At 54.9% G+C, this 24,424-nt stretch overlaps 2 protein-coding genes across 3 annotated transcripts in view; one reads left to right on the top strand and one right to left on the bottom strand.

Moving 5' to 3' along the window:
* Window positions 1-679: 679 nt before the first annotated feature.
* Window positions 680-5,797, bottom strand: Psma7 (proteasome 20S subunit alpha 7). The gene is made up of 7 exons (XM_003462821.5): window positions 5,595-5,797; window positions 3,897-4,023; window positions 2,976-3,100; window positions 2,276-2,398; window positions 1,738-1,857; window positions 1,292-1,354; window positions 680-880 (listed from the first exon to the last, which is right to left on the bottom strand). Exons 1-7 carry the CDS (start codon window positions 5,688-5,690, stop codon window positions 788-790), a joined length of 747 nt encoding a protein of 248 aa, XP_003462869.2. The 5' UTR covers window positions 5,691-5,797; the 3' UTR covers window positions 680-787.
* Window positions 5,798-5,979: 182 nt separating this feature from the next.
* Window positions 5,980-24,424, top strand: part of Ss18l1 (SS18L1 subunit of BAF chromatin remodeling complex) — a 35,841-nt gene continuing 17,396 nt past the window's right edge. The window contains exons 1-3 of one of the 2 annotated variants that reach the window (XM_063248074.1): window positions 5,980-6,245; window positions 22,176-22,252; window positions 23,023-23,107. In XM_063248074.1, coding sequence (XP_063104144.1) covers window positions 6,177-6,245; window positions 22,176-22,252; window positions 23,023-23,107 — 231 coding nt within the window. In that variant the 5' untranslated portion in view covers window positions 5,980-6,176. The remainder of the gene's footprint in view (window positions 6,246-22,175; window positions 22,253-23,022; window positions 23,108-24,424) is intronic. The other variant, XM_063248075.1, reaches the window with a different exon arrangement.

The following is a 24,424-nucleotide window of genomic DNA, read 5'->3' as shown; positions in this document are numbered from 1 at the left end:
GGAGGGTACCGGCAGTGCCCACAACCAAGGGAAAACCTTCCTCCGCATGAGCATCCTAGGCAGGTGGCCACAGCACTGATTCTAAACACAGGGACCTGACAGTGGAATAGGTATTTATTCCTCTGCTAGAATCCAGTTTACCACTTGTGACAAGCCTTGGTGTTAAAATTTCAAGCTTACAGTCATGTTGACAGTTGGTGTATGCTGAGCTCAAACTACATGGGTCTCTGCTTTTCAAAGATGTTGCCTGCTTGTATGACAAGAACCAGGGCATAGGGATCTGAGCCAAGTGGCAAGGTAGGTGTAAGGCTTAAGAGCACAAAGGCCAAGACCTGACAACACAACTGTGGAGTGCAAGCAAGAGGCAGAGAAAGAGAATTGAAGACACCGGCCCGAAAGCAGCTAACAGGAGCGCTATCATAAGAGCAGTTAAAACCAGAACTACAAGCCCGAGGCCTCCACAGCGCTGTCTGCGCTGTCCTCCCTCTTCCATGCTCCCTAAGACCCCATGTGTGAGGTGCCAGGTGCTCTGCGGAGACCCCAACTCACAACTGGCCAATGTAACAGCTTGGTAACAAGGGCCATGTTAACAAATGCCTGCAGTCATTTGAAAAATGAAGGGAGATTCGCATTTTTTAGTTACACCTAAAAGATAACATGTTCTCTTTACAAGGAAAGGTTAAAAAATACGGAAGTTTATTGTTCCCTCAGTGTGACAGATGGAAAACCATCACTGAGACTCATCCATGATTGAGTTTAAAGTAAAACCACTCCAAGAAAGTTTCCTTCACGATGCTTTCTTTTGCTTTTTCTTTTCATTTTCTTCTTTTTCTTTTTCAATTTCAGCAACGTATTTCTCAATTTCTTCAGGATTTAGGATCTTAAAAAAAAAGACATGTTTATAGTGAACCCCCTGCTACGTAATGTGCAAAACACCGGAGTGAATTTTGCACAGCAGCAGCTCCTCCAGCAGCCACTTGGAAAAAGACCTCGTGGGAAATAAGGCAGGTTGGCCTGATCTCGTTCACAGCCAGTGCCACAGCAGAGCTGCAGCTGACATCTCCCGGCATGCCAAGAACACCCCAGCCACACCCTGAGCCACGGGAAGCAAAGTGGAAACATGACAGCAGCAAGGGGCCCTGGATGGGCATGGAGCTGGGGCCGCAGTGGACCGGCACGAGGGACACTACCCCTTCAGAAGGAGAGGGCAGGGTCACTCTAGGGTTTCAGCACAAGGGGGAGCGTCTTTTTCAAGGCTCCCACACAGAGGTGACACACATCCAGCAGTTACCTTGAGGGGCTGATCTCGCCGCATAACAGCAAGTTCAATGTTTTTGCCGCCCGACTGGACCACCTTCAAGGGGAAGACAGAAGTGTACAGCATTGCCCAAGGGGAGGCCCAAACATACTTGCTGTGTGTGAGGCCTGCTCAGGATGCCTGCACCCCGTCCTGGCCCTCCCTGGCCAGGCACCGGTGGCCACTCCTGACCTTGTAGCTACCCCTTTGGCTTTACCCACTTCCATCTTCGAGGTGCTAATAAAGGAGAGGCCAGCCACCAGCCCTGTTTCCTCCTAGTTCCCTGCAGTGGCCAGTGCCTGAAAGGTTGAGTCCACATCCGACCTCTTTCTCATGCTCTGTGTCCCTGGCTAGGCATCAAGTACCCTGGCTATCCCCGGCAGCAAGGGAGCACAGCCAGTACATCTCTGCCACCCCGCCCAAGTTCTCCCCAAGCTCACTTCCAGGAGTGCCTTGATCACCAGCTTGATAGTCAGATCGTCGGTCTCAATGGCCTCATCGGTGTAATTCTTCTCCAGGAACTCGCGAACCGACTTGGCGCCCCTGCCTATGGCGTTGGCCTGAGAATGACAAGCGAGTGTTTGTGTGGCCAACAGCATGACAGCCCAGATACAGCCTGTGGAGGCCACGGCCTTCCCCCAAGGTCACACTCTGCTCTCCAGTGTGTGAGGTGACAGCCCCAGCCGCAGCCTGTGTGTCCCCTACCCCCTTCTTAGTAACAGGCTGGGCATCCTGCTGATTCTTACCAAGAGTGAAATCAGACTTCTGACTTTATGCCAGACAGTAATGCTGAATGAATCTTTTGCTCTCCAACCAGTAACTGCCATGGAACAAACAGGCTGTTCACGTAGGACTAAGACAACTTATGCTGTCATCTGTTCCTAAAGGAGACCTCAAGCAAGTGGCTCAGCCCCTGCATATGGCCTGGCCCTAGAGCCTCCCAGCAGCTAAGGTACCTTGGTCCTGTCACAGACTCACCTTCCAGGCGTGGTATGTGCCAGAGGGGTCGGTCTGATAGAGCCGGGGGGTGCCATCGAAGTCGAACCCCACAATAAGGGCAGAGATGCCAAACGGCCTGCGCCCATTGCTCTGTGTGTAACGCTGGAGGGGAAAAAGGTCAATCACATCAAGCCTAAAAAAAATCCATGTAACATCAAAACAACTGCACTTAGTAAAGAATGAACATCTTTACGCCTCTCCCAGATTACCCACAATGCAACGATAAACTAGCTAATAAGCTTCCAGCACCCTCCTTTCCTCTGTGCACTTTAATTCTTGGACTCTGCTAGGACAAGGACTGCAGTGCTGTGACACTGAGGCGATGGAAAATATTCTGACAGGCACACTTCCTAGCTCTGCACTAGTTTTAAAGATAAACATCTCCTCATAGTGTAGATATTCAGTCCTCTCCAAACTAACTGGCAAGTGGTCCTTTAGCATGGCAAGATGAAATTTCATCCCCTTTCATGGAGAACATGAATCTGGAGTGTTTCAACTGTGCTACGCAAGGAAATGACATCAGAACAGTGTCACTAATGGGAGAAGGCAGATTAGACCAACATGCCCACTCCTAAGAAGAGATGGGGATAAGGCCAGGGACTAAATTCATACACACAAGCTGTGGAAAGTACTGAGACCCGCCTGGGAGAGCAGTGCCGGGCCCAGCACCAGGGCCCACCTGCTTCAGACTGGCAATGTAGCGGGTGATGTACTCCACAGTGACCGGGTCCTCCACCGTCAGCCGGTGGCTCTGGCACTCCACCCGGGCCCTGTTGATGACGATCCTCGCGTCAGCAGTGAGCCCTGCAGAGAGAACAGAGGTGTCTGTCATAGCCATGCCTCAGTACTCCACTGAGGACAGGAATTACACAGGTGGGACAGCAGATTCCCACATGCTGAGGTGGCTGGAAGTGACCCAGTCGGCCTCCGGAAACTTGTATGTGAAACACTTTGTCAGACCCATTAAACATGCTGAGTCCTCCTGGAACCTTTTTCTGTGGCACTGGATGTAACCCAGGGTGACAAATCCCAGGCAAGTACTATACCGAGCTGTTTCTCCAGCCCAGCCTTGAACACATAGTCCTCTTTCCTCAGCCTCTCAAGTAGCTGGGGTTACAGGTGTGTGCCCAGCTCTCCTGGGGGCACCTTGGAGTTCAGTCAACTCCTGATTTTGTGTACACGATTTGTTTGAGATGCTCTTAAATTTGATCTGCTACGGGAAGACATGGATAAAACCGGGGGATACCAAGGCCAGCATTTCACACATGCTCCCCAAGGCAAAGCACTGTCCCACTCTACACCACAGGCGCAGGCCTGGTGCCCAGCTGGCAATCACTGAAACAGGGATAATGGCGCAGATGAAACACAGCAGCAGCTTCCACTGGAAGTGTTTGCATTCACTTAGCCCGTGTGTTTCCCACACTGGCGGGGAGCAGCCCAAGGAAACTGGGGCTACCCTTTCCTCAAAGTCAAATGCACTGCTTTTAAATCACTTTCCATTGCTGGTTTATACATGGCACAACCACCCACCCACCAACTGATCTCTACAGCGCTGTTCCTCACCAAGACTCAAGGCAGGGCCCTGACCACAGACTTGTACCTGCAAAGGCCATGCAGACGTTGTCATCCAAAGCACAGATCTTCCGTACTGTTCTTTCATCTTGTAGTTTAGCCACTGACTTTTTCTCCACACCAAGAACAACAATGTCCCTTCCTCGAACCCCAACCTGCAATAAAAATCCACAAGCCACATGCGGGTGACATAACAGCACAGGCACAGGCCACGAGAACAGAGGTTAACATGGATCCTGGCGAGACAGGGCAGCAGTCCACTGGAAAGTGAAAGTATGCTCACCCATGCTCTCCCTTCACTCCGCCACACCCTGCAACCCAGGGAATAAATTCGCCCTTTGTGGAGCCAGTGCAGGTATCGTTTCGCAGGTGCCCAACCTCATGTTTCCAAAATACTGACAGGTAGTTTACTTGTATTTCATTGCCACCCCATTCTGGGGCCATGAAGTCTTTATTTAAGGACCACTTCACCACCCCTATATTGTCATTCGTGTGCACAGCAGTGGGCCTGGTTTGCAACAGGGGAACAACTACCTGCTGTAACTTATGCATCACTCCTTGGTTATGGCTGGCACTGTGAAGGAGACCATGTTGCCACTGTTCACACATGGAAAAATCACTGACCCTCCTCTGGTCAAGACATGTGCAGAAACACCATCACCCAGCCAAACTGCCTGCCCAGTATAAAGGCACTGGAGCAGGTGTTAGCACCTCAGTTCTCCACAGGTGTACCTCTGCAAAGTTCTGGACGACAGCTAGGTTCTGCACAGGCACTCAACAGATCACAGTGTGGGAGCTTTCTCCCGCTGACTCACATAACCCACGTGACCCTCGAGCCCAGAGCACCCAGCCGGATGCAGCAAGCAGCTGGCTGCAGGAAGCACTGGATGCTGGGGCGGGTATCCGGAGCCGCCTCTTCCAGAGCTCTTTGGGCCGAGTTAGGGCATCAGACAGACCTGGGGCATTCCTTTACTTCAAAATCGTAAAGACTCAGAAATGAAAACACTTCGAATTTCAAAACCCCCCACGCTGGCTTCCTCTGCCCAGGTGATGAAAGGGGAGCGGTCCTCTGGTTTGACAAGTCACAGGAGTCATGAAGACGTCAGGACTTCACCTGTACAACAGCTTCCGCTAGGTCCCCAACACAAGCCCTGGCGGCAGAAGCGAGCAGGGATCAGACCCCAGCACCGGCGGAGCCGCCACACCCGGAAGCAGCTTGTCACCAGCGCAAGCCGACGAGGTGCCCTTTGTTCTCGACGCCCACCTGGGCCTCGCCTGTGCGGTCCCGCGCTCTTGCTGCCGGCGGGCGCCCTAGCCGGCCCTCGAGCCGCAGGCGCGCACCTGCAGCCTCCGCTGGGGCGCCATGAAGCGGGACAAGATGGCTCCGGCCCGCCAGTCGGAGGCGGCCGGCCGCGCGATCTCGGGGCCGAGCAAGTAGCATCCCGCAAAGCCGCCAGTGCCAGGGCGCCTGTCCTGGGAAGGGGCCACGAACGGCGGCGTGACAGCCCCGGAACACGGCGCCAGCGCCGCCTTGCAATGCCCGCGATCCACAGGGTGGGAGCGCGACGGCGGCCCGGCTCCCTCCCCGGCGCCTGCTCCAGGCCCCGCAGCGCGCCGTTCCCCACCGCAAAGCAGCGCGCTCCGCCGGGAAGACCCGGCCCGCGCCCTGGACAGACCCCGCGCGCTCCCCCCACGCCTCGGTCCGCGCAGGCCCGGGCCGGCTCACCGCGGTCGAGCCCTTCTTGACGGCTTCCTGCGCGTACTCCACTTGGAAGAGGTGGCCGTCGGGCGAGAAGACGGTGATGGCGCGGTCGTAGCTCATGCCGGCGACACGGCCGGGCCCTGAGCTCTCGTCGCCGCCACCGCCGCTCAAAAGCGCTCACTCACCGCCGCCGAGCCGACGCCCCGCCCGCGCGCGGCCACGCTGCCGGCGTCGCGGCGTCAGGCGTCAGGCGTCAGGTGGACGTGCGGGCGCCGGGGCGGGGCGCCGGGCCAGCGGGGGCGGGGCGGGGCGGGCGGAACCACCAGCGGCGGACCCGGGGGGCGGCGCAGCGCCGGCGGGCGGGCGTGTGCGGGGAGCTTGGCGGGCGCCCAGGTGCCTCGCGCGGGCTCGGCCCGGGGCGGCGGGGGCGCGCGTGGCGGCGGCGCGGCGGGCACGGGCGCTTGACAACGGCGGCGGGGCGGGCGAGCCCACCGCGCGTCGCCCCCCGCCCCCACCCCCGTGCTGCGGAGAATGGGCACCCGGAGCTGTCGGGCGCAACCGGAGAATAAACCCCGATGATCACGGGCTGAGCCCCGCGCCGCCACCATGTCTGTGGCCTTCGCGTCCGCGCGGCCGAGAGGCAAAGGGGAGGTCACGCAGCAGACCATTCAGAAGGTAGGCCGGGCGCGGGGTCGGCCAGTGCGAGGGGGCAGGCGTGGGGCCCGGCGCGAACAAAGCCGGGCGCAGTCTCGCGGCCGCGAACCCCCACGACGACCCCCCCCCCCACTGCCCGCGACGGCGCAGCGGCGGGCCGCGCGGGCCTGGGAGCGCTCCCCGGAGAGCCTGCGCCAACTTTGTTGCGGGCGCGCGTGCCTTCGGCGAGGTGGCGGGCCGGTCCCCGAGCGCGCCTCCCTGGGGTGCGCAGAGCGCGCAGCCGGGAGCAGACGCAGCCGTGCGGAGCTCCCCGGGGCCCGCCTCCCCTCGGGGCTGGCCGGAGGCTCGTCGCGCTCCGCTGACAGCTGTGGGGACGAAGGAGGCAGCGCTCCAGGCTGGCCGCCTACTCTGGAGCGCAACTTGACGAGTAGTCGGGGGAGTCCGGGGGCCTCGGGGCGCGTGGCGGAGGGTCGGCTAGCAGCCGGGCACAAAAGGATGCGTCCTTAATTGAGTGCCGTTGAGCGGCCTGCAGCCGTGTACCGAACGTGCAGCACGGAATGGACCGGCATCCCTCCCGCCCAACCCACCCGAAACGACCCTGTCGTTCGCAGCTTTCCTGTCACTTGGTTAGTTTGTCCATGGTTCTCTAGAGGTGGGGTTTTCATGGGTTGGGGACACCTTAACAAAAGCTTTAAGTTTTTACATGGAGACTAATTTCTACTGTTTTGTCTTAGAAGACCAGTGTAGAGGAAAAGCGATGTTAAGCCCTGCCTATTTCTGGACATCTATATCTACGTTGGTTTCTTTTCTCAACTCTGACTCCTCTGAAGCGGTGGCATTCCTGGATTTCTATGAGCCTGTCAGGTCTCCAGGGAGTTCCCTTTGATGACCATAACTCTTTACATAAGGACCTGCCAGTCTGTCCTAGGAACTGTGTTTAGTGCAGGACCTGCCAGTCTGTCCTAGGAACTGTCTTTAGTGCAGTACGATTCTCACTGTTGCTGTCTTAGAAAAGTAACAGTTTTAAAGAAATGAGGAAGCTCTGCCAGCTCAGAGTAGGAAAAAGTTTCAAGAAGAGTAGAAATACAAGCTTGCAAGCGTGGTGATTCTGTTTACCTCTAAGAGCTGGCACCTTGCCTAGATGGAGCTCCAGGTTGCTCCCTAACTGCAAGGTGGCTGGGTAGGGGGTCAGGTACCAGGTTCAGAGACCCACAGCAGCATTCCCAGGGGTCTCCTGGGGCCCTGGATTTGGAGCTGAAAGGTCACTCGTTCTGAAGCCAGGTTTGCTGAGTAGTTTGTGTTTCACACCCACTCCCCACAGAAGCTTCCCACAGTCTTCAGGCAAAAGTGTGCACTGAGGGCTTATTGGAACCTCAGTTGAGGAAGAGGAAACCTGCTGACTGCAAGCCTGTGCTGGTGACGGACCCTCAGCTGGGGGTCTTGTGTTGAGGGTGTAAACTGAGGTGACCTAGTACAGTCAGGAACTCCTCATGGGCCTTGGTGATTTGATGGTGTGTGTGTGTGTGTGTGTACATGGGAACTTTTTACTGTAGGTTTTCCACTGTGGTTTGGAAAGGGTATGAGAGGTATGTGTCCTACACTAAGTGCCCCACTGTGTGTGCTAATAGGCTCATGCTGACAGCCCTGGGAAAAGCCCAGGGCTCCTTAGAAGCCAGCTTGGTTCAGGAGGAAAGGGAAGCAGCTGTCTGTACTTAGAGCATACCTTCAGGTAGAACTCTGCCAGACCAAGTCCCATGCACACTTCACAGCCCACTGGGCTGCCCTGCCTCCTATTTCCTTGGCAGTCTTGTGGCCACAGTAGTCTGTTGAGCCACTGGTTGGCTCCAGAGTCCGGCTTACCCCTTGCTGATCCCTTGACAAGGGCCAGGGCACAGTTCATGCTCAGTGTATTCTGCAGGATCTTTGTCACTGGTTCACCCATGGATGTTTTGGAATCAGCAAACCCATTAGTGACCTGTATTCACTACAGTGCTCAAGGTGTCAAGGCCCCCTGAGATGCTGATGGGGAATCTGTTTCACGCTCTCCTCTTAGACAGTGGCCTTGTGTGTTCTTTGGTTTGTAGTTGGATCACTCCAGTCTCTGTGTTTCTGTGTTCCGATCTCCTGCTTCTTAGGAGAACACTGTGTATGACCTTGTCTTAACTTGACTACGTTTGCGAGTGTTGTGACCTGTTTCCCAGCTCAACCCACCACAGTGCAGTCTGGCCTATGGGGTAGGGTGGGAGGGTTGCATGCATGTGTGAAGTTTCAGAGAAGATCAGCCAGGAGTCAGAGGAAGGAGACTTGCAAGCTTGAAAGAGTCCTCCGTGGGCCCACATAAGGCTCACATGGAGTAGATACCTGGGGCCCAGGGAGGAAGGGCTAGATAGCCAGCCTGACCAGGGGAGGCTGAGCTTGTGGTGAGTGAGCAAATGCATGAATAAAATGCAAAACTGGCCAGATTCCAGAGGCCCAGGAGCAGCCCAACTCTCATGGCCAGGACCATGGTGTCCCTAAAGTCCAGCACTGTGCCCCTGTCAGTGCTGGCAACTGTGAGGTACAGTGGCTGCCATGGCAGTGTGGCTAGATAGGGTACATCTTAGGGACCATCTGGGTGCCCCTTGCTATGTGGCATGCAGTAATTGCTCAATAAATGGAAGAGCTGTCTTACTTCCTGTCTGTTTTGTTCTCCTTATTTGTGTCTGTGGCTGGAGAAGGAGGGGGCAGAGGGAAACAGCCCTGTGGGAGCAGGCCAGAGCCGATCGGGTAGATCTGCCAGGGTGGGTATAGTATGAGAAGACAGGCCAGCAAGGGCAGTGCCTTGCCCAGGGTCCAAGAGCCAGGGAGTGGTCAAGGCCAGACAGCCCAGCCCTGGGGTGGCGGAGGCCGGGTGCAAGGGTAAAGGGGGCATGGGGAAGAGGTGGCTCTCTGCGTAGGGGATGCGTGCCTTGAAGAGCCTGGCTCTCCTCAGCCCAAGAACTGCTGTCTCAGAGAACACTGGCAGATGCAGCTGGGGAAGAAGACTGGCCACCGTAAAGTTAAGAGCTGTCCCCACAGCTGTAAATGGCTTGGACATGTGAGCCTGCCATGGTGAAATGACGTTTAGGCAGCTGTTACTAGTGGCACTTTCTACCACGTGGGCAGAGGTTCCCCACCCTCAGGAACCCCGAGAAGCCCTTTGGTTTCCTTGCCATCCCACCTGGGCTGGGTTAGTCATTCTGCAAGGCCCCGGACCTGAGTGCTCTGACCGCCTAGGGTGGCAACGAGGCAGGAAAGTGCTTTTCTCCATGAAACAGCAGTCACAGCCAGAGCTGTCCCTCTGCCTCCTGCTGGGTGCCCCAAAGGTAACTCTGGGGCTACTGCCCAGCCTCCGAGAACCCCTTGGCTGGGTGGGTGACACTGCATTTAGGTAGAGACACAGCACCGCCTGGCTTCCTGTGCCTCTCCTTTCTACACTGGATGAGCCAGGCTTGTTGAGGTAGGGACAGCAGGTGTGGGCAGCTGCTGCTCCTGGCTCACTCTGTGGTAGCCCTTGGTGCCCCCTTGATGTGGCAGCTCCGGCCTGCTGTCCCTAGGCCTGGGCCCCTGCCTCTGTTGGGAGTCACAGGTCAGCCTCCCTGGCATCCCCAGGCTGCAGGCGATGTACCTGCCGTGCTCCCCTCCAGTAGGTGCAGGGATAAAGGGTGGATGCCACCACCGAGGACCAGGCTGCAAGGCAGGTAGGGCCAGGTGGATGCTGAGGTCTTGTAAGTCCTGGGGAGCCGAGGGGAGGCAGAGCTGGCCTGCAGTGCCTCGTCCCTGGCCTGTGAGCAGGAGGGACCCAGAAGGGTTAGGAAGAAGCTGCCGTGGGTGTGCATGGGAAGAGGGCTCCTATGATGCGCTTCCTGTACAGAACTTCACTTTGCACGTCGGGAGAGGCGTGGGAGGCAGTAGACCTCTAGTGTTAAGGGTTGCAGGGGGGTACACTTCCCAGTACGGGGGTACCTTCCCGGCCTCAGCTGCCTCCTGCTTAGAATGAAGCTGATGTTGTGACCCTGTTCTAAGCCGTCTTCGTAGTTAAGGTGATGACCTGGCATGTGCTGGAATTGATTATCTTTGCCCTTTTGATCCAGCGCTTGATCAGTAGGCAACAGACCAGAACGTAACAGCAGCGTTTAGTATGGGAAGTGAGGACTCCTCGCAAACCACAAGAAACCATCGCCAGTCTAGGGTCTTGTAAAAAAGACATAGCTCCTGGCATATGGGTGGGACAAGCCAACCACCATATGCTTTTAATGCAGCACGCTCGTCTTCTCTAGCATGGAGGTGGATGCAGGGGGCGTGGTTGGTGCAGTAAGCATGGAGCAGCCTAAGACAGGGAGCCACTCCTGTGTAGTGAGAGGCAGGTAGAAATACGTCTGCTGTTATGTGCCTGTGGTGTCATCTGCCCTGTTCTTAGGCTCACCGGAAACTGTATGTGTGTCAGACACGTGGTACCTGGCACCATGGAGGACGAGCCCTTCATTGCCTTGCAGGGTGTCAGTTTGGGGCTGTTTTGAAGCCCACACACCTAACTCACATCTTGAGCAGTTGGGTAAATGTTCAGTAGAACTGCAGAACTCTCCTTGGGTTGGTTAGGTCATTGTTTGTGAGACGTGTCCTCAGGATGGGGCATTGTCATTGCCCAAGAAATGGGGGAAGGGTAAAGGGGATGAAAAAATGGTATGTCCAGGAGGAGTATAATCCTTGCGTATTGCAAACAGGAACTAATGGGAATTGAAAAGGAAACAGAGTGTCAGGTGGGTCATCACTCGCCTGAAGGTCTCTTAGGTCAGTGCTGCTCTAGAACACTCCACAGGGTGAGGTCCTCTCTCCAGAAGTCTGCTCAGCTCAGGCTGTCGCTGCGTCAGTGGTGTACAGCACTCAGGCTTAGGGTACCTCTCGTCAGAAATCCCTCCTCTTGGTGTCTCCCAGTTGGGTCATTGTTTCTCCAGGTGTGTCTGAAAGTTTCGGGTAAGACTGTGTGTCTCTTGAAGTCTCCTCAGACCCGGATCACGGCTGTTCCTAGAGGTCTCCTCAGGTTAGGTAATCTTCTAGAGGTCTCTTCTGGGTGCTCTTTTGGAAGTCTCCTCCATTAGGTCATGAACGCTCCAGCGTCTCCCTCATGTTTGTTCACATCAATGCTCCTCCAGAAGTCTTGTCAGGGTTAAGTGATGGCTTCTCTAGGAGTCTCCCCGGGATGAGGTCATTCCTACTGCGTAGCTCATCACCCCTCTGGAAACTTCCCCCCAGAAGCTCTCAGGGTAGGTTTATCTGTTCTCTAGAAGTGTTTGTAAATCATTGCTCCTTTGGAAGGCTCAGCACTCCAGAAGGCTCCACCCTTGGAAAGACTCCCTCAGGATGAGGCTCTTTCCTTCCAGAGTTAATTTACTCCTTGGAGTCTTCGGGTAGATCAGCGTACCTCCAAATGTCTCCTGGGCTAGCTCAGTCCTTGGCTTTGGAATGAAGTGTAGTCCTCCAGAAGTCTTCCTCAGGCTAGGTCATTGACCCTTCAGAACTCTCAGCCGTAGGTCTTCACGTCTCTGAAATTCTCCTCAGGAGTAGATTTTCACTTTTCCAGAAGTTCCTCGGGGTTCAGTCATTGTACCTCCATACTCTCCTAGATTCAGTCAGTCTTCCCAATCATCAGGATTGGGTCATAATTTCTCTGGAAGTCATTTTAAGTCGTCATTCCTCCAGAAAGTCTCATTCAGGATTGGTCATTGTTTCTTCCTGCGTTTCCTCAGAGTTAAATCATAACTTCTCTGTCAGTTTTAGCTCATGGATCCTCCGGAAGTCTCTTAAGTTTCATTATTGATCCTTCAGAAGTTCCCCCAGAGTTTAGTTACTGCTCCTCTAGAACTCTCTTTGGGATGAGGTTTTGTTCCTCTCAAGTCTCAGCCTTCGATGGTTGATCCTGGCAGATTCTCCTCTGCTTCGTTCTTCCCCCTCAGGAAGACTCCTTAGGAGTAGGTGGTCGCTGCTCTCCGGTTTCCTCAGGGTTCAGTCCCTGCTGTTTGGAAGTCTTCTCTGGGATAGGTCACTGTCCCATCAAAAGTCTCATGAATTCGATCGTCACTCTTCTGAAGTTCCCTCAAGGTTAAGTCATTGCTTCTCCTGACATCTCCCCAGCGTTAGGTCACTACTCTTCCTGAGGTCTCCCCAGGGTGTGTCATAATTCCTCAAGAAATTTCCAGATGGGGATCATTACTTCTCTAGAAGTATCTTCTGGGTTAGGCCGTTAATCCTCTTATCTCTCCATAGGTAAATTCTCTTCCGGAATTTCTTCACGTTTCATCATTGCCCCCTGAAATTCTCCAGGTTAGGTCAGCCCCGAAGTCTCCTCATGATTAAGTTTACCACTTCTCCTGAGGCCTCAGGGTCAGGTCCTGGCTTCCCTGGAAGTCTCCCCAGTTAGGCATCAACCTTCTGGAAGTCTCTTCAGGGTTAGATCATTGATATTCTAGGAGTCTGCTTGGGGTGAGGCCCTTCCAGGAGTCTCCGCAGTGAGGTCATGGGTTTTAGAGAAGTTGCAGGTTGTACTGTATGGACATGGTAGGGGAGATGCCTTGACCACGAAGCTGGTTTTTCCAGGGCCAGGCTTATCCATTGCACTCAGGTTATTGTTCTTCTAGAAGTGTCCCTCCTGGTCAAGTCACTGCTCTTTAGGAAGTCTCCTGAAGATTAGGTCATTGCTTCTTCAAAAGCTTCAAAAGCTGGGCATCATGCATGCCTGTACCCAGCACTGGGGAGCCTGAGGCAGGAGGATTGCCAGGAGTTTAATGCCAGCTGGGGCCACACAGTGAGTTCATGGCAGCCTGAATTGTACAGCGAGGCACTGTCTCCATAAGTGAATGAATAAACAAACAAACTACCATTGCTAAACTGAGTGTTTTACATGCCTGTAATCCCATCACCTGGGAGGCTGAGGCAGGAGAGCTGTTGCAAGTTTGAGGCCAGCTAAGACCACATAGCAAGACCCTGTTTCAAAACAAAACAAAGTCTCCCTCAGGGTTGTGTCATCTGTTCTCTAGAAGCTTCCTCAGAGTTTGGTCATCATCTCGCCAAGCGTCTTCTCAGATCATTGTTTCTCCAAAAGTCTCTTTAGTTAAGTCATCATCTCTATGGAAGTCTCTGGGTTGGATTCATCATGACCGAAAGTCTCATTGCACTGGGGTGCCATTCTCTCCCCAACTTTGGCTGGTTGGGTTTGCTCTGTAGTTAGTCCAGGGTGGCCTTGAACTCAGTAACCCGGGCAGGCCTCCAGCACTCAGTGATTCTCCTGCCTCAGCCTCCCAGGTGCTAGGACTACATGCGTGCGCCACCACTGCTGGCTAGGGCACTGTCTCTACAAAAGTCTGCCAGTGTATCCTGCAGAGGTCCCCTCAGGTGTAGGTCCTAACTCCTCTGGAAGTCTCCAGGTTGAATCATTGCCCCTGCAGAGATCTCAGTGTGAGGTCATTGCTTCCAGAAGGTTGCCCAGCTGAGTCCTGGCTCTTCCAGAACTCTCCCTTGGGGAGATTCCCCGAAGACTCCAGGTCCTCCCTCTCTGGAAAGCTCCTGGGGGTCAGTCATCAGTCCTGCACTCTCCTCAGGGCTGAGGACATCTCCTGGGGCACCCCTTCTCCAGGGGCTTCCTCAGGTCCAGGCTGGCGCAGCCCCCAGCACCCCCAGACCCTGCTCCCGTGGGAAGCCAGGCGCCATCACCTTCCCTCCGGAAAACCTGGCTGCTCTCTCCCGGCCTTTTGAGTGTTTCCTCCAGGGCTCTAGGCCGGGCCATTGTCCTGCTGGGAAACGTGGCCTTGGGCGCCGACACCTTTGGTTTTGGGTCTCTTCTCTGGGTGCTGTATCTGCTGTGCTGGAGGGTTGATTGCTGTGCACTTGGATCACGTTTTAAGTTTCGTTGTCGTGTCTGCTCTCGGACTGCCTCCCTTTCTACTTCCAGGAGTCTCCCTCAGCTTCACGCTCTAGTCTACCCTTGTGTGCAGATTTTGCATCTTTGTTTTATAGATTTAATTTCCAAGAGCACTTTTTCTGCTTCTCCTGTTGTTCTTACATAGTGTCCCATTCTTTCCGTGGCTGAAGCTGTTGCTTTCTCTCTCTGTGGTTTGTATATTAATCATTATTTTTGCTTGTTCGTCGCTTCCTTCTTTAACTTTGGCCTCCAGGTGTTGGCCAGTGGCAGAGTCACTCTGGGGACCGGCCCTGCGCAGCCACCATTCCTGTTGGGGCTGGAGCTGGGGCTCGGGTGCGGGGTGCTGCGCATCCTTGAGGCTTGCAGTTGTGGGGTTCCCTGTGAGGTGCTGGCGCTGCTTCTCTCCGGGACAACCCGCCCCCCCCCCAGCCCCGGCCGCTGTACCCGCATCCCTCCAGCAAGGCCCAGGTGTCCCGGGTGTGTGCCCCTGGGGCTCCCCTGGCTCAGCAGGATTTCCGTGCAGCAGCAGCCCGGCATCTGCCGCTCAGTTCTTCGCACCCTGTGCTGCTGTTCCCCGCCGTCTGTCTGCAGGGCTGTGGAGGTCAGCCTATGCTGTCCTGGTCCCACGAAGGCGTTTAATTTAAATCAGCCGGCACTGCACGTGCCGCTTTCCCGTCAGACGTGGTAAGAGCCAGCCTGTCCTTGTTCTCCACCAGCCTGCAAAGCAGTGTGGGCCGGGTGATGACAGGTCCACCCGGTGCCGTCACGGGCCGCTTAACGTTCCTCCTGTGTGGCATGCTGGGGGGACGTTGGCACCACCACCACGTCCACACCTGCTGTGTTTGGGGTGTTTGCTCTGTGAGCTGGGAGAGAATCCCTCCCGGGGTACCAGGGAGCCTTCGGGTGGCATCAGAGCCTCTCGGAGTTGTTTCCCGCAGGGAAACAGTCACAGTTGAGGCCATCATTTCAGGGGCCCGGCTGTCTGGGTGGCTTCAACCACCAGCACTGCATGTTAGTGACATCTTTGTCAGTGACAGGATGGTAAAAGTGATGGGATCCATTTGTACCCCTTCTGCTACAAGCCGCCCAATGGGACAGTCAGATAGGCAGCTGGGGCGCAGCCCTAGGTAATAAATAGCCTGGAGGAGTCCAGCGCCCCTGCCTGGATGTTGGACACACACACAGACACACACACACACACACACACACACACACACACACACACACACACACACAGACACACACACACACACACACACACACACACACACACACACACACACACACAGACACACACACACACACACACACACACACACACACACCCCCCGTGCAGACTGGCTCTCAGTCAGCGGTTGGCTGGCAGCGCCCCCTGGTGGTTACCTGTTTCAGAACACCCCAGTCCAGCTGTGCAAGTCTTGTCAAATAGTGAAAAGTGGCAGGGCAGAAATGCTGGGGTCCTGTGAGCTGGACCCCAGCGGTAGACGGCATGATGGGGGCCCGTGCTGCAGGGTGGAGAGAAGGGAAGGGAAGGGCCAGTGGCCCTCGGGCCAGCTCAGGTAGGCGGGCCCTTGTTACCTGGCCACCAAGACCCCACTGTGTCCAGGGGCCTGCGGTCTGTGCTGTAGGAGAGCTCCGGGAACCTAGAGTATTTTGGTGGAGATGGCCATCAGCGTTTCCTTCATGAGAGTGGACAGTTGAAGAGGGCTCCAGGCCCCTTAGGGTCAGCCTGCCTCCTACGGGCTTGGAGGTCGTACCTGCCAGCCAGGACTAGGACCAGCGGCAGCTGGCACACTCAGTACTTGAGGGCCAGTCAGCTGGGTTGTGGGCTTGGGACCAGGGCCTGTCCCTAAGGATTACGGGGGTCTGTGCTGGGTGCCAAGGAGCAGCTCTGAGGGACAGTGACCTGGGAGGAGTAAGGAGGCCCCCATTTGGGCTCAGGGGTCCAACAGGCTGCTGCTCTAAGAGGGAAGTGCCCAGGCTGGACAGGAAGGGAGTGTCCTTCAGTTATCCAACCCAGGTTACCCTCAGCCACTGCAGTCACTGAGGCAGCCACAGTGCCCAGGATCCCCTGTCGATGTCCGCTCCCGGCCGGCAGGAAGGACACACGACAAAGTCTGGCAGTGGACAACCTTTTCTTTTTATTTTTCTTCTCCGTACAGCCTGCCCTGGGATCGCTCCCAGCCGAAGCCTCCTTTGGTCCGCTCCCCGCGGCTCCTTCTGGGCTTCTACTTCCGGGCTTCTTCTTCCCCCCCAGGGGTGGCACCAGTATATATACGGATACAGTGTCCAATCATGTTAAAGTAAGCAAGGCAAGCTGATTGGCTAACATCATCAGTTGCCAGGCAGACTATATTGTTGAGCGGGTTGCTTACGCGGTAAGCAGGAAACTAACGTGCTCGATGGGAGGGGTAATCTACCTCAGGCTTTACTCTTTACTACAGGCCTCACGTCCGCCAAGTGAGGCGACCGGGCTCGGGGCTGCGGCTCCCAACATCTCCCCCTTTTTTATTTTTTTATGAATGTGCGCATCGTAGCCCTTCCTGGACTGGGTGCAGAGGCTTATGCCCTATGTGTAGGCCCACCGTAGGTCCTTGGCTTAGACCCTGGTCGGCCGTCCCATGGTCTGCCAAGGCCCTGAGGCCCTCGTCCTTTTTTTAGGGCCAGGCACAAACTGGACGGAACCTGGATGCACACAAGCTTGCACTCATCTTCTCTCCGTAAAGAAATCCCCTCGGAGAGAAATTTAGACCTGGGCAGCATCTAACAGTCCAGCGGCTTACGTGCAGAATGGGGTAGGGCCTGGCTTAGGTTGAGTCGCACCGGGGGAGTACGCTCTTACCCGTCATTGACTCTCCTACCCAGCTATGTCATAATTTTTTAGAGGAGGAGTGTGGGAAGCTCACCGTCCCTAGACTCGGTCGTAGGCTAGGCAAGCGAGCCATGCATATGCCTGAGGATCTTCTTGTCCATTTCGGGCTACCGCTATTTCTATTCATCTTGTTGGTTGGTCTGTGATGGATCTCTGGTAGGGCAGGTCTGATCTTTAGTCGAGGGCTTTGTCGCCCGTGTCAGTCTCTCCGGTACCCACAGTGGTTCTCGTCCCGATTCCTGTGGGAAAACACAAACCGCGCCTCGGTTCCAGCTGACCACTGGATCCGGGCCCATCCATTGTCCTGTCAGGACATCTTTCCACTTCACCCACCCTTTATGGTTGGGGGAAGGGTTGCAGTGCTCCACGGCTGGGGAGCAATTATCATTATTTAAATTTAAAAAATTGTGTGTGAATAGTGCCATGGATAATCGTGCCTTTGGGGCCAGGCCTTGGCCTACTCCCCCTTTTTGTTTTTGTAAAATTTCTTTGAGGCTTCTATGAGCCCTCTCAATGATTCCTTGACCTTGGGGATTGTATGGGATACCATGTTTTAATTGAACCTCCATCATTTTGCAGAACTCATTGAAGGCTCTGCCTATATAGGCTGGTCCATTATCAGTTTTTAATATTTTTGGTTTGCCCCATGCGGCCCAAGCCGCCAGGCAATGATTGATCACATTAGACACTTTTTCACCTGTTTCTGCTGTTGCGAATATGACGTGAGAACAGGTGTCTGTGGAAACATGAACATATTTAAGAGTCCCAAACTCCTGTATATGTGTGATGTCCATCTGCCAAACATCACCAGGGATCAAACCTCGAGGGTTTACTCCCATCGGTATGGCAGGTTTGTATGTGGCACAGGAGCCACATAGTCGCACGATATCTCGTGCATCTGCTCTGGAAACATGGAAATGGTTTGCTAGTGTCCTGGCATTGACATGAAACTTATCATGGAAGGCACGGGCTCGCTCGATTGGTGTTAGTAAGGTAAAAATCCATAACGGGCGAGTGGCAGTATCAGCAGCCGCATTCCCCTGTGCCATAGGCCCTGGCAGGGATGTATGTGCTCTTATGTGGGTGGTGAAGACCTTATGGTGTCTGTTCTGAAGCAATGTCTGGATAGACAGGAACAGCCCAGCCACTGTGGAAGTGGATCTAATTAAACCGGCAGTCTCAAGCACTTGCATAGCATTGACCACATACCTAGAATCGGAGACAATATTAATGGCTTCTGAGAACCGTTCAAGAATCATTTTAACGATCTGTAGTTCTACCACCTGAGGCTGATCAGGTTTAAATTGTATGGTAACCGGGGGCTTGCCTAGGATCACATAGGCGCCTATCCCCGTCTTGGATCCATCTGTGTATATTGTAGTTGCTGGGACTAATGGCTCAGAGGCAGTAACCTTTGGAAAAATTATAGGGTGCTGAGTGACAAATGACAAGATAGGGTCTTTAGGGTATTGATTGTTTATATCCCCATGGAAAACACATCTCAGAATGGCCCACGTATCTATGCAGGCAGCCAGGGTCTTGATCTGGCTGGCGGTATAGGGTACTCGGATGGCTTGTGGTCCTGAGCCAAAATGTTGGACAGCTCTATCATGCGCTTCAAGGGCCAATGAAGCAACTGCCTCCGGGTAATGCTCTATGACTTTTGCAGGTGAGACCTTAGGGTGTATCCACAGTAATGGTCCTTTCTGCCAAATCACCGCTGTGGGCTGTAGACTAGTCTGTAGCAAACAGACATCAAAGGGTCGCCCTGGTTCAATTCTGTGTAAGGTAGCCCCACCTAAGGCTTTTTCCACTCTCTGTAAGGCAGCTCTTGCCTCAGGAGTGAGCCTCCTGTGGGAGGCTATATCTGGGTCTCCCTTTAGAAGGTCGAACAGGGGTTTGAGATCTGAATTTGGTATATGTAAATATGGCCTAATCCAATTAATGTCTCCCAATAGCTTTTGCATGTCATTTAGGGTCCTAACGCCATCCGTCCTAATGGTGACCTTCTGTGGAGAGACTAGCATAGGGGAGATTCTCGCGCCTAAGTAGGTCACCATTTCTCCTCCCTGAATCTTGTCGGGGGCAACATGTAGATTAGCTTGTCTCAGGGCCTCGACCAACTGGCCGAGCATATTATTTAGCATGTCTGGGTCCCTGCCGCTGAGCAAAAGGTCGTCCATGTAATGCACACATCTTATCTTGGGAAAGGATTTCCGTAGGGGGGCCAATAGGGAATCAAGGTAAATCTGACACATAGTGGGACTGTTGGCCATACCTTGGGGCAGCGTTATCCACTCGTATCTGAGATCAGGGCTTTCTTGGTTAATGGTGGGTAAAGTAAAGGCGAACCTATGAGTGTCCTCTGGATGCAGGGGGATTGAGAAGAAACAGTCTCTAAGATCTATAACATAAACTGGCCAGGACTGAGGGATGGCTGAGAGAGCTGGCAGCCCCCTCTGGACCGCCCCCAGGGACTGCATCTGCGCGTTGACCGTCCTTAGATCATGGAGCAGCCTCCACTTGCCAGACTTTTTCTTAATTATAAAAATGGGGGTGTTCCATGGGGAGGTTGACGGCTTAATGTGTCCTAATCTAAGTTGTGTACTGACTATTTCTGACAAGGCTAATAGCTTCTCCTTAGGCAGGGGCCACTGAGGTACCCAAACCGGATCATTTGACCTCCAGGTGATTTTGATCGAAGTGGGTAGGAGAGCTTCTTCAGCGGCCCCTAAGAAAAACCCAGCCCTTGCCTACCTTTTTTGTTCTCTACTGGTATTGGGGATGTCCGACCCTGTAGGGCATTGCCCAAGCCTTTGCCGGGGGTATATCCCTGGTTCCTGAGTATATCCTTAGCCTGGGGGGAGCAGTTTGACGTAAGCGTGACATCCATCTGAGTGAGGATGTCCCTTCCCCATAGAGACACTGGCAACTGCAACACAAATGGTTGGAAATGGCCCTGATGACCCTCCTCATCACACCAGAGCAGGGTTGAAGCACTAACCTGAGGAGCTGACACCATCCCCAGGCCCTGCAGCGTGTTATCTGCAGTGTTGGTGGGCCAGTTGGAGGGCCAATCCTTTCTAGAGATAATGGAACGGTCAGCTCCTGTGTCTAGGAGCCCTGTTATATTCTTGCCATTGACCTTAAGTGAGAGCATGGGCCTTTTATCAAGTATTATATGGAGTCCCTCGAAGACTTCCCCTGAGGAACCGAAACCTTGACTTCCTCTAATTTTCTGCTTTGAGGGAAATCTCTTGTGGAGACTGGGGAGCAGCAAGAGCTGCGCTATCTTGTCTCCTTTATTGATTACCATAGTACCCACAAGAGATTGAACCATAATTTTAATGTGTCCTGTGTAGTCTGAGTCTATGACCCCCGGGACTACTATGAGACCCCGAAGGGCCGTGGAGGATCTCCCGATCACCAGACCCACGGAATTTTCGGGTAACGGTCCCTTAAAGGTGGTTTCAACCACTTGAACACCCATATCAGGCACTAATATAAGTCTGGAGGCGACACTGAGGTCCACACCTGCTGACCCAGGGGTGGCCCTTGTTGAAGGCTGCCATCCTGAGCTGTCCTGTCTCTGGGGCGGGGGCCCGCCTGTGAAGGGGGCCCCCTCTGGCCGTTTTTTGGCTCTCTAGCATCTCGTCCACAAATACGGTTGCCCTGAGCATCAAAGACCGACCTACACTCCTCAGCTTTGTGTGATCCCCTCTTGCATCGCCCACAAACATATGGTTCTTCATTCCTAGGGCGAGGCCTAGCATCTGCATTGTTTGGGCAATGACGTTTAATGTGTCCTGGCTCCCCGCAGGCAAAACACCCTTTAGCCTTACATTCCCCTTCTAACCCTCGAGGTCCCCTCTGCTGTACAGCCGCGGCCAGGAGAGCAGCCACTCCCGAGTTGGAGAGCGGCCCCCCTATCTCTCTGCATATCCTAATCCAGGTGTTGAGGTCCTTGTTCTTATGAGGAGCTATCGCTGCCTTGCACTCCTTTGTACATTGCTCAAAAATCAGCTGCCTTACCAGCGGTCGAGCCACTCCCGGATCAGAAAATATCTTATCGGCAGCATCTTGCATTCGGGCCACAAAGTCAACAAATGGCTCTGTGGTACCCTGAATTACTGGGAAAGAACCCTGCGACTCCTTATCGAGCGACTTAGGCTCCTGACAGCTGGTCTCTTTGGCCTCCTTGCCATTCAACTTTCCCTCGTCCTCGGAGTCAGACGACTCCGAGGCTAGAGCCCCATCCTTCTCCTTAGCATCTTTGTTCCCCTTGACGGGCCCCTCTCGGGAGCTCCCCGACTGGGCCTGCTCAAATACCCTGCGTACTTTTGTAAGCTCTTGAGAGCTTTCTCCACAACCACCCTCGCTCTTAGTGTTGCTACCTAGCATGTTTCCCATTTTTTAATATGTTACTCACCGCGTGAGGCCCAAGGAATCCGCCACTTACGCGTGAGCCTGAGGGGAGTCTAAAAGCCCTGTAGGTGCGCGCCACCCAGAGCCCAGGCTTATCCCCAACTCACCTGTCTCTCAGCTCTGTACTGGAGCGTTGTCCGCTGTCACGTCTCGGGGGTGATCAGTCCCCGTGCGGGCCTCCAAATGTCGATGTCCGCTCCCGGCCGGCAGGAAGGACACACGACAAAGTCTGGCAGTGGACAACCTTTTCTTTTATTTTCCTTCTCCGTACAGCCTGCCCTGGGATCGCTCCCAGCCGAAGCCTCCTTTGGTCCGCTCCCCGCGGCTCCTTCTGGGCTTCTACTTCCGGGCTTCTTCTTCCCCCCAAGGGGTGGCACCAGTATATATACGGATACAGTGTCCAATCATGTTAAAGTAAGCAAGGCAAGCTGATTGGCTAACATCATCAGTTGCCAGGCAGACTATATTGTTGAGCGGGTTGCTTACGCGGTAAGCAGGAAACTAACGTGCTCGATGGGAGGGGTAATCTACCTCAGGCTTTACTCTTTACTACAGGCCTCACGTCCGCCAAGTGAGGCGACCGGGCTCGGGGCTGCGGCTCCCAACAATCCCCCTGTCCTTTCTGTGAACCAGCTGAATCTCCAGGCAGCTGCACTGTGGCTGTGTTGGAGAAGCTGTTGAATGACCACGTGTATGCTCTGCTGTGTGGTCACTCCTGCAGATGCTGGACGAGAACCACCACCTGATCCAGTGTATCCTGGACTACCAGAGCAAGGGCAAGACGGCCGAGTGCACCCAGTAAGTCCGCCACGTCTGCCCCGAGGGAGTGTCCCTGTTGGGGAACCCAGATGTGTCTTTGAGCAGCTCCCCCGCCCCCACAGCGCGCAGAGGGAATGGGGGAGTGGAAAGAGGCAGAGAGCTGTGCCCAGCACAGCCCACAGTTGTATAGCCAGCTCCCCTGGGGCTCCCAGGGCCTGACACAGGGCATAGAGTAGGCTGTGCTGACCATCAGCCGTGCTTGGGGGTAGGACGTGTGGAGCGCCTTCAAAGCTGCCCCTGCCGGGTGTGACCTGTGTGAGAGGCTTTGAACCCCATCCTCATGGTTCCGTGTGTTTACGCGGCCTGGGACCCAGGGGTGATGTGTGCAAGGCTCCCTGGATTCCCCAGATTGTCTCCGTTTCCTTCCTGTGCTTCTCAGGGAGTCGGCACCATCAAGTTAGCCTGATGTCCTGCTCGGCAGGAGCAAGGCCCTGGCCCTGGCCTCTCCTCTGCCACCTGCGGGCCCCGCCTCCCCGCAGCCTTCTCCCAGCCTCCATTCTCTGAACGGGCCCAGCACCACCTCCCTTCCAGCCCCATCGCAGTATCTTTCTAGAATTGTCACGGGTAGGAGCATACAGGGAATTTGGCTGGACCTACTGCCCACTGTCCCTTCCTGGACTACTGTGTGCTGCCCTGTGCTGTTTCCAGCTGGGTAGCCAGGCCAGTGCCTGGCTGGTTGTCTTCCGGGGCCACTGTCCTGCAGCCCCTTGGCTGGAGGTCCCTGTCTCATGGATGCACCCTCACCACAGGTACCAGCAGATCCTGCACCGGAACCTGGTCTACCTGGCCACCATAGCAGACTCCAACCAGAACATGCAGTCCCTCCTCCCCGCTGTGAGTACCCACCAGCTGGAGAAGTGGACCTCCCCCTTACCAGCAAGGATCAGACTGCTGCAGAGCAGGTTCTGAGCGTGGCACCTCAAGTCGGAAAGTGACCCACAGGACCCCAACACCAGGGGAGGTTCAGGACCTGGGGGTGTGGGGACAGTGACAGGGTCCTTCCTGGGATGCACGGGTGAGGCACGGTGTCTGAAGTGGATGAGTAGTGGGGCCGCGAGCTTTTTAATGGGGGGAGGTGACTCCATTAGGAGTGACAGACAACAGGTGTCTTGACAGGCAGAGCGGAGTGGGGGTCTCGCTGGCCATTGTTCCCCCCTTTTTCTTGTGCTGGGGGTCAGTCCCAGGGCTGGCACACTGTAACTCTGAGTCCTTCTGTGCGGTGTGAGCAGTTGTAGCCCGGACACATGCACTGCTGTGATCAAAAGCAGATCTGAAAGGGAAAAATCTCAGCGCCATCAGATGTCGATATAAATGTTTTATTTCCTGTTTGATTTTTTTTTAAGTGCATTTTCTTCAAATTAAATTTTGACTATGAAGCGAGATCCTATGGCTGCAGCCTTGGCCTCCTTGTGCTGAGAAGGAGAGCACAGAGCAGAGCAGGACCAGCCCAGCTTGGGCGGGGCCGGCAGCGAGGTGTCAGGACACGTGTGTCCAGGGACGGCTCACCCTCCAGTGCCCCTGTTCTCCTGTAAATGGGGACGTTCATGAACACAGACTGTGAAGCCCGCCTTGACTGGCCTCTCGGATCCAGTCCTCGAGGGCAGAGACCAGAAGATCCCGCTAGACGCTTTCTTTTTATGGCCAGGGGCAGACAGCACCCATGTCCGAACCTTGGGAGCCAGTGTTAGATAAGAGCTAGAAGCACGGGCCGGGGTCACCGGTGCTGTCTTCCTCCCTGCCAGGCCCCGTGGTCAGAGGTGGGCTGGGGGAATGGAGCCTGGGGCGGGGCGGGGAGTAGACACAGGAATACAGGAAGCGGCAGGAAGCCAGCTGTGCAAAGGCCTAAGACACCGCGAGTGTGGATGCTGAGTGCCAGGACGGCAGGGAGGCTGCAGGCTGGGGCCAGGGAAGGAGCTCCCTTCCCCAGCAGGGACCCCGGCTTTCAGCATCTGAAGCCGTGTGTATAAACACAGCTCCCACCTGTGTCCTGAATGCTGCTATGGGCCATATTACGTCTCATCTTGGCCTGAAGTGCTCTGGCCTGGTGACCTTGACTGTCCTGCTGAGTGTGATGGTGGCTGTAGGTTTAGGACCTCCAGCAGATGGCTGTGAATCCCTGGGGTGGCTTGTGGTGGTTCTCTGACCTCACTG

Source organism: Cavia porcellus, unplaced genomic scaffold (assembly GCF_034190915.1).
Source record: "Cavia porcellus strain 051 isolate PalLab524CR breed Dunkin Hartley unplaced genomic scaffold, mCavPor4.1 scaffold_5, whole genome shotgun sequence".
Taxonomy (NCBI): domain Eukaryota; kingdom Metazoa; phylum Chordata; class Mammalia; order Rodentia; family Caviidae; genus Cavia; species Cavia porcellus.
The sequence above is the reverse complement of the archived record's forward strand: the minus strand, read 5'-3'. Positions and strand labels throughout refer to the sequence as shown.

What these genes read in the sequence shown, in the direction of transcription:
- Psma7 (XM_003462821.5), bottom strand. Translation starts at nt 5,690, where the DNA reads ATGAGCTACGACCGCGCCATCACCGTCTTCTCGCCCGACGGCCACCTC. An exon ending in TCAAGAAGGGCTCGACCGCG is followed by an intron (nt 4,024 to 5,594) that starts GTGAGCCGGCCC and finishes TTTTTATTGCAG; the next exon opens with GTTGGGGTTCGAGGAAGGGA. An exon ending in GGCGAGATCAGCCCCTCAAG is followed by an intron (nt 881 to 1,291) that starts GTAACTGCTGGA and finishes TTTTTTTTTAAG; the next exon opens with ATCCTAAATCCTGAAGAAAT.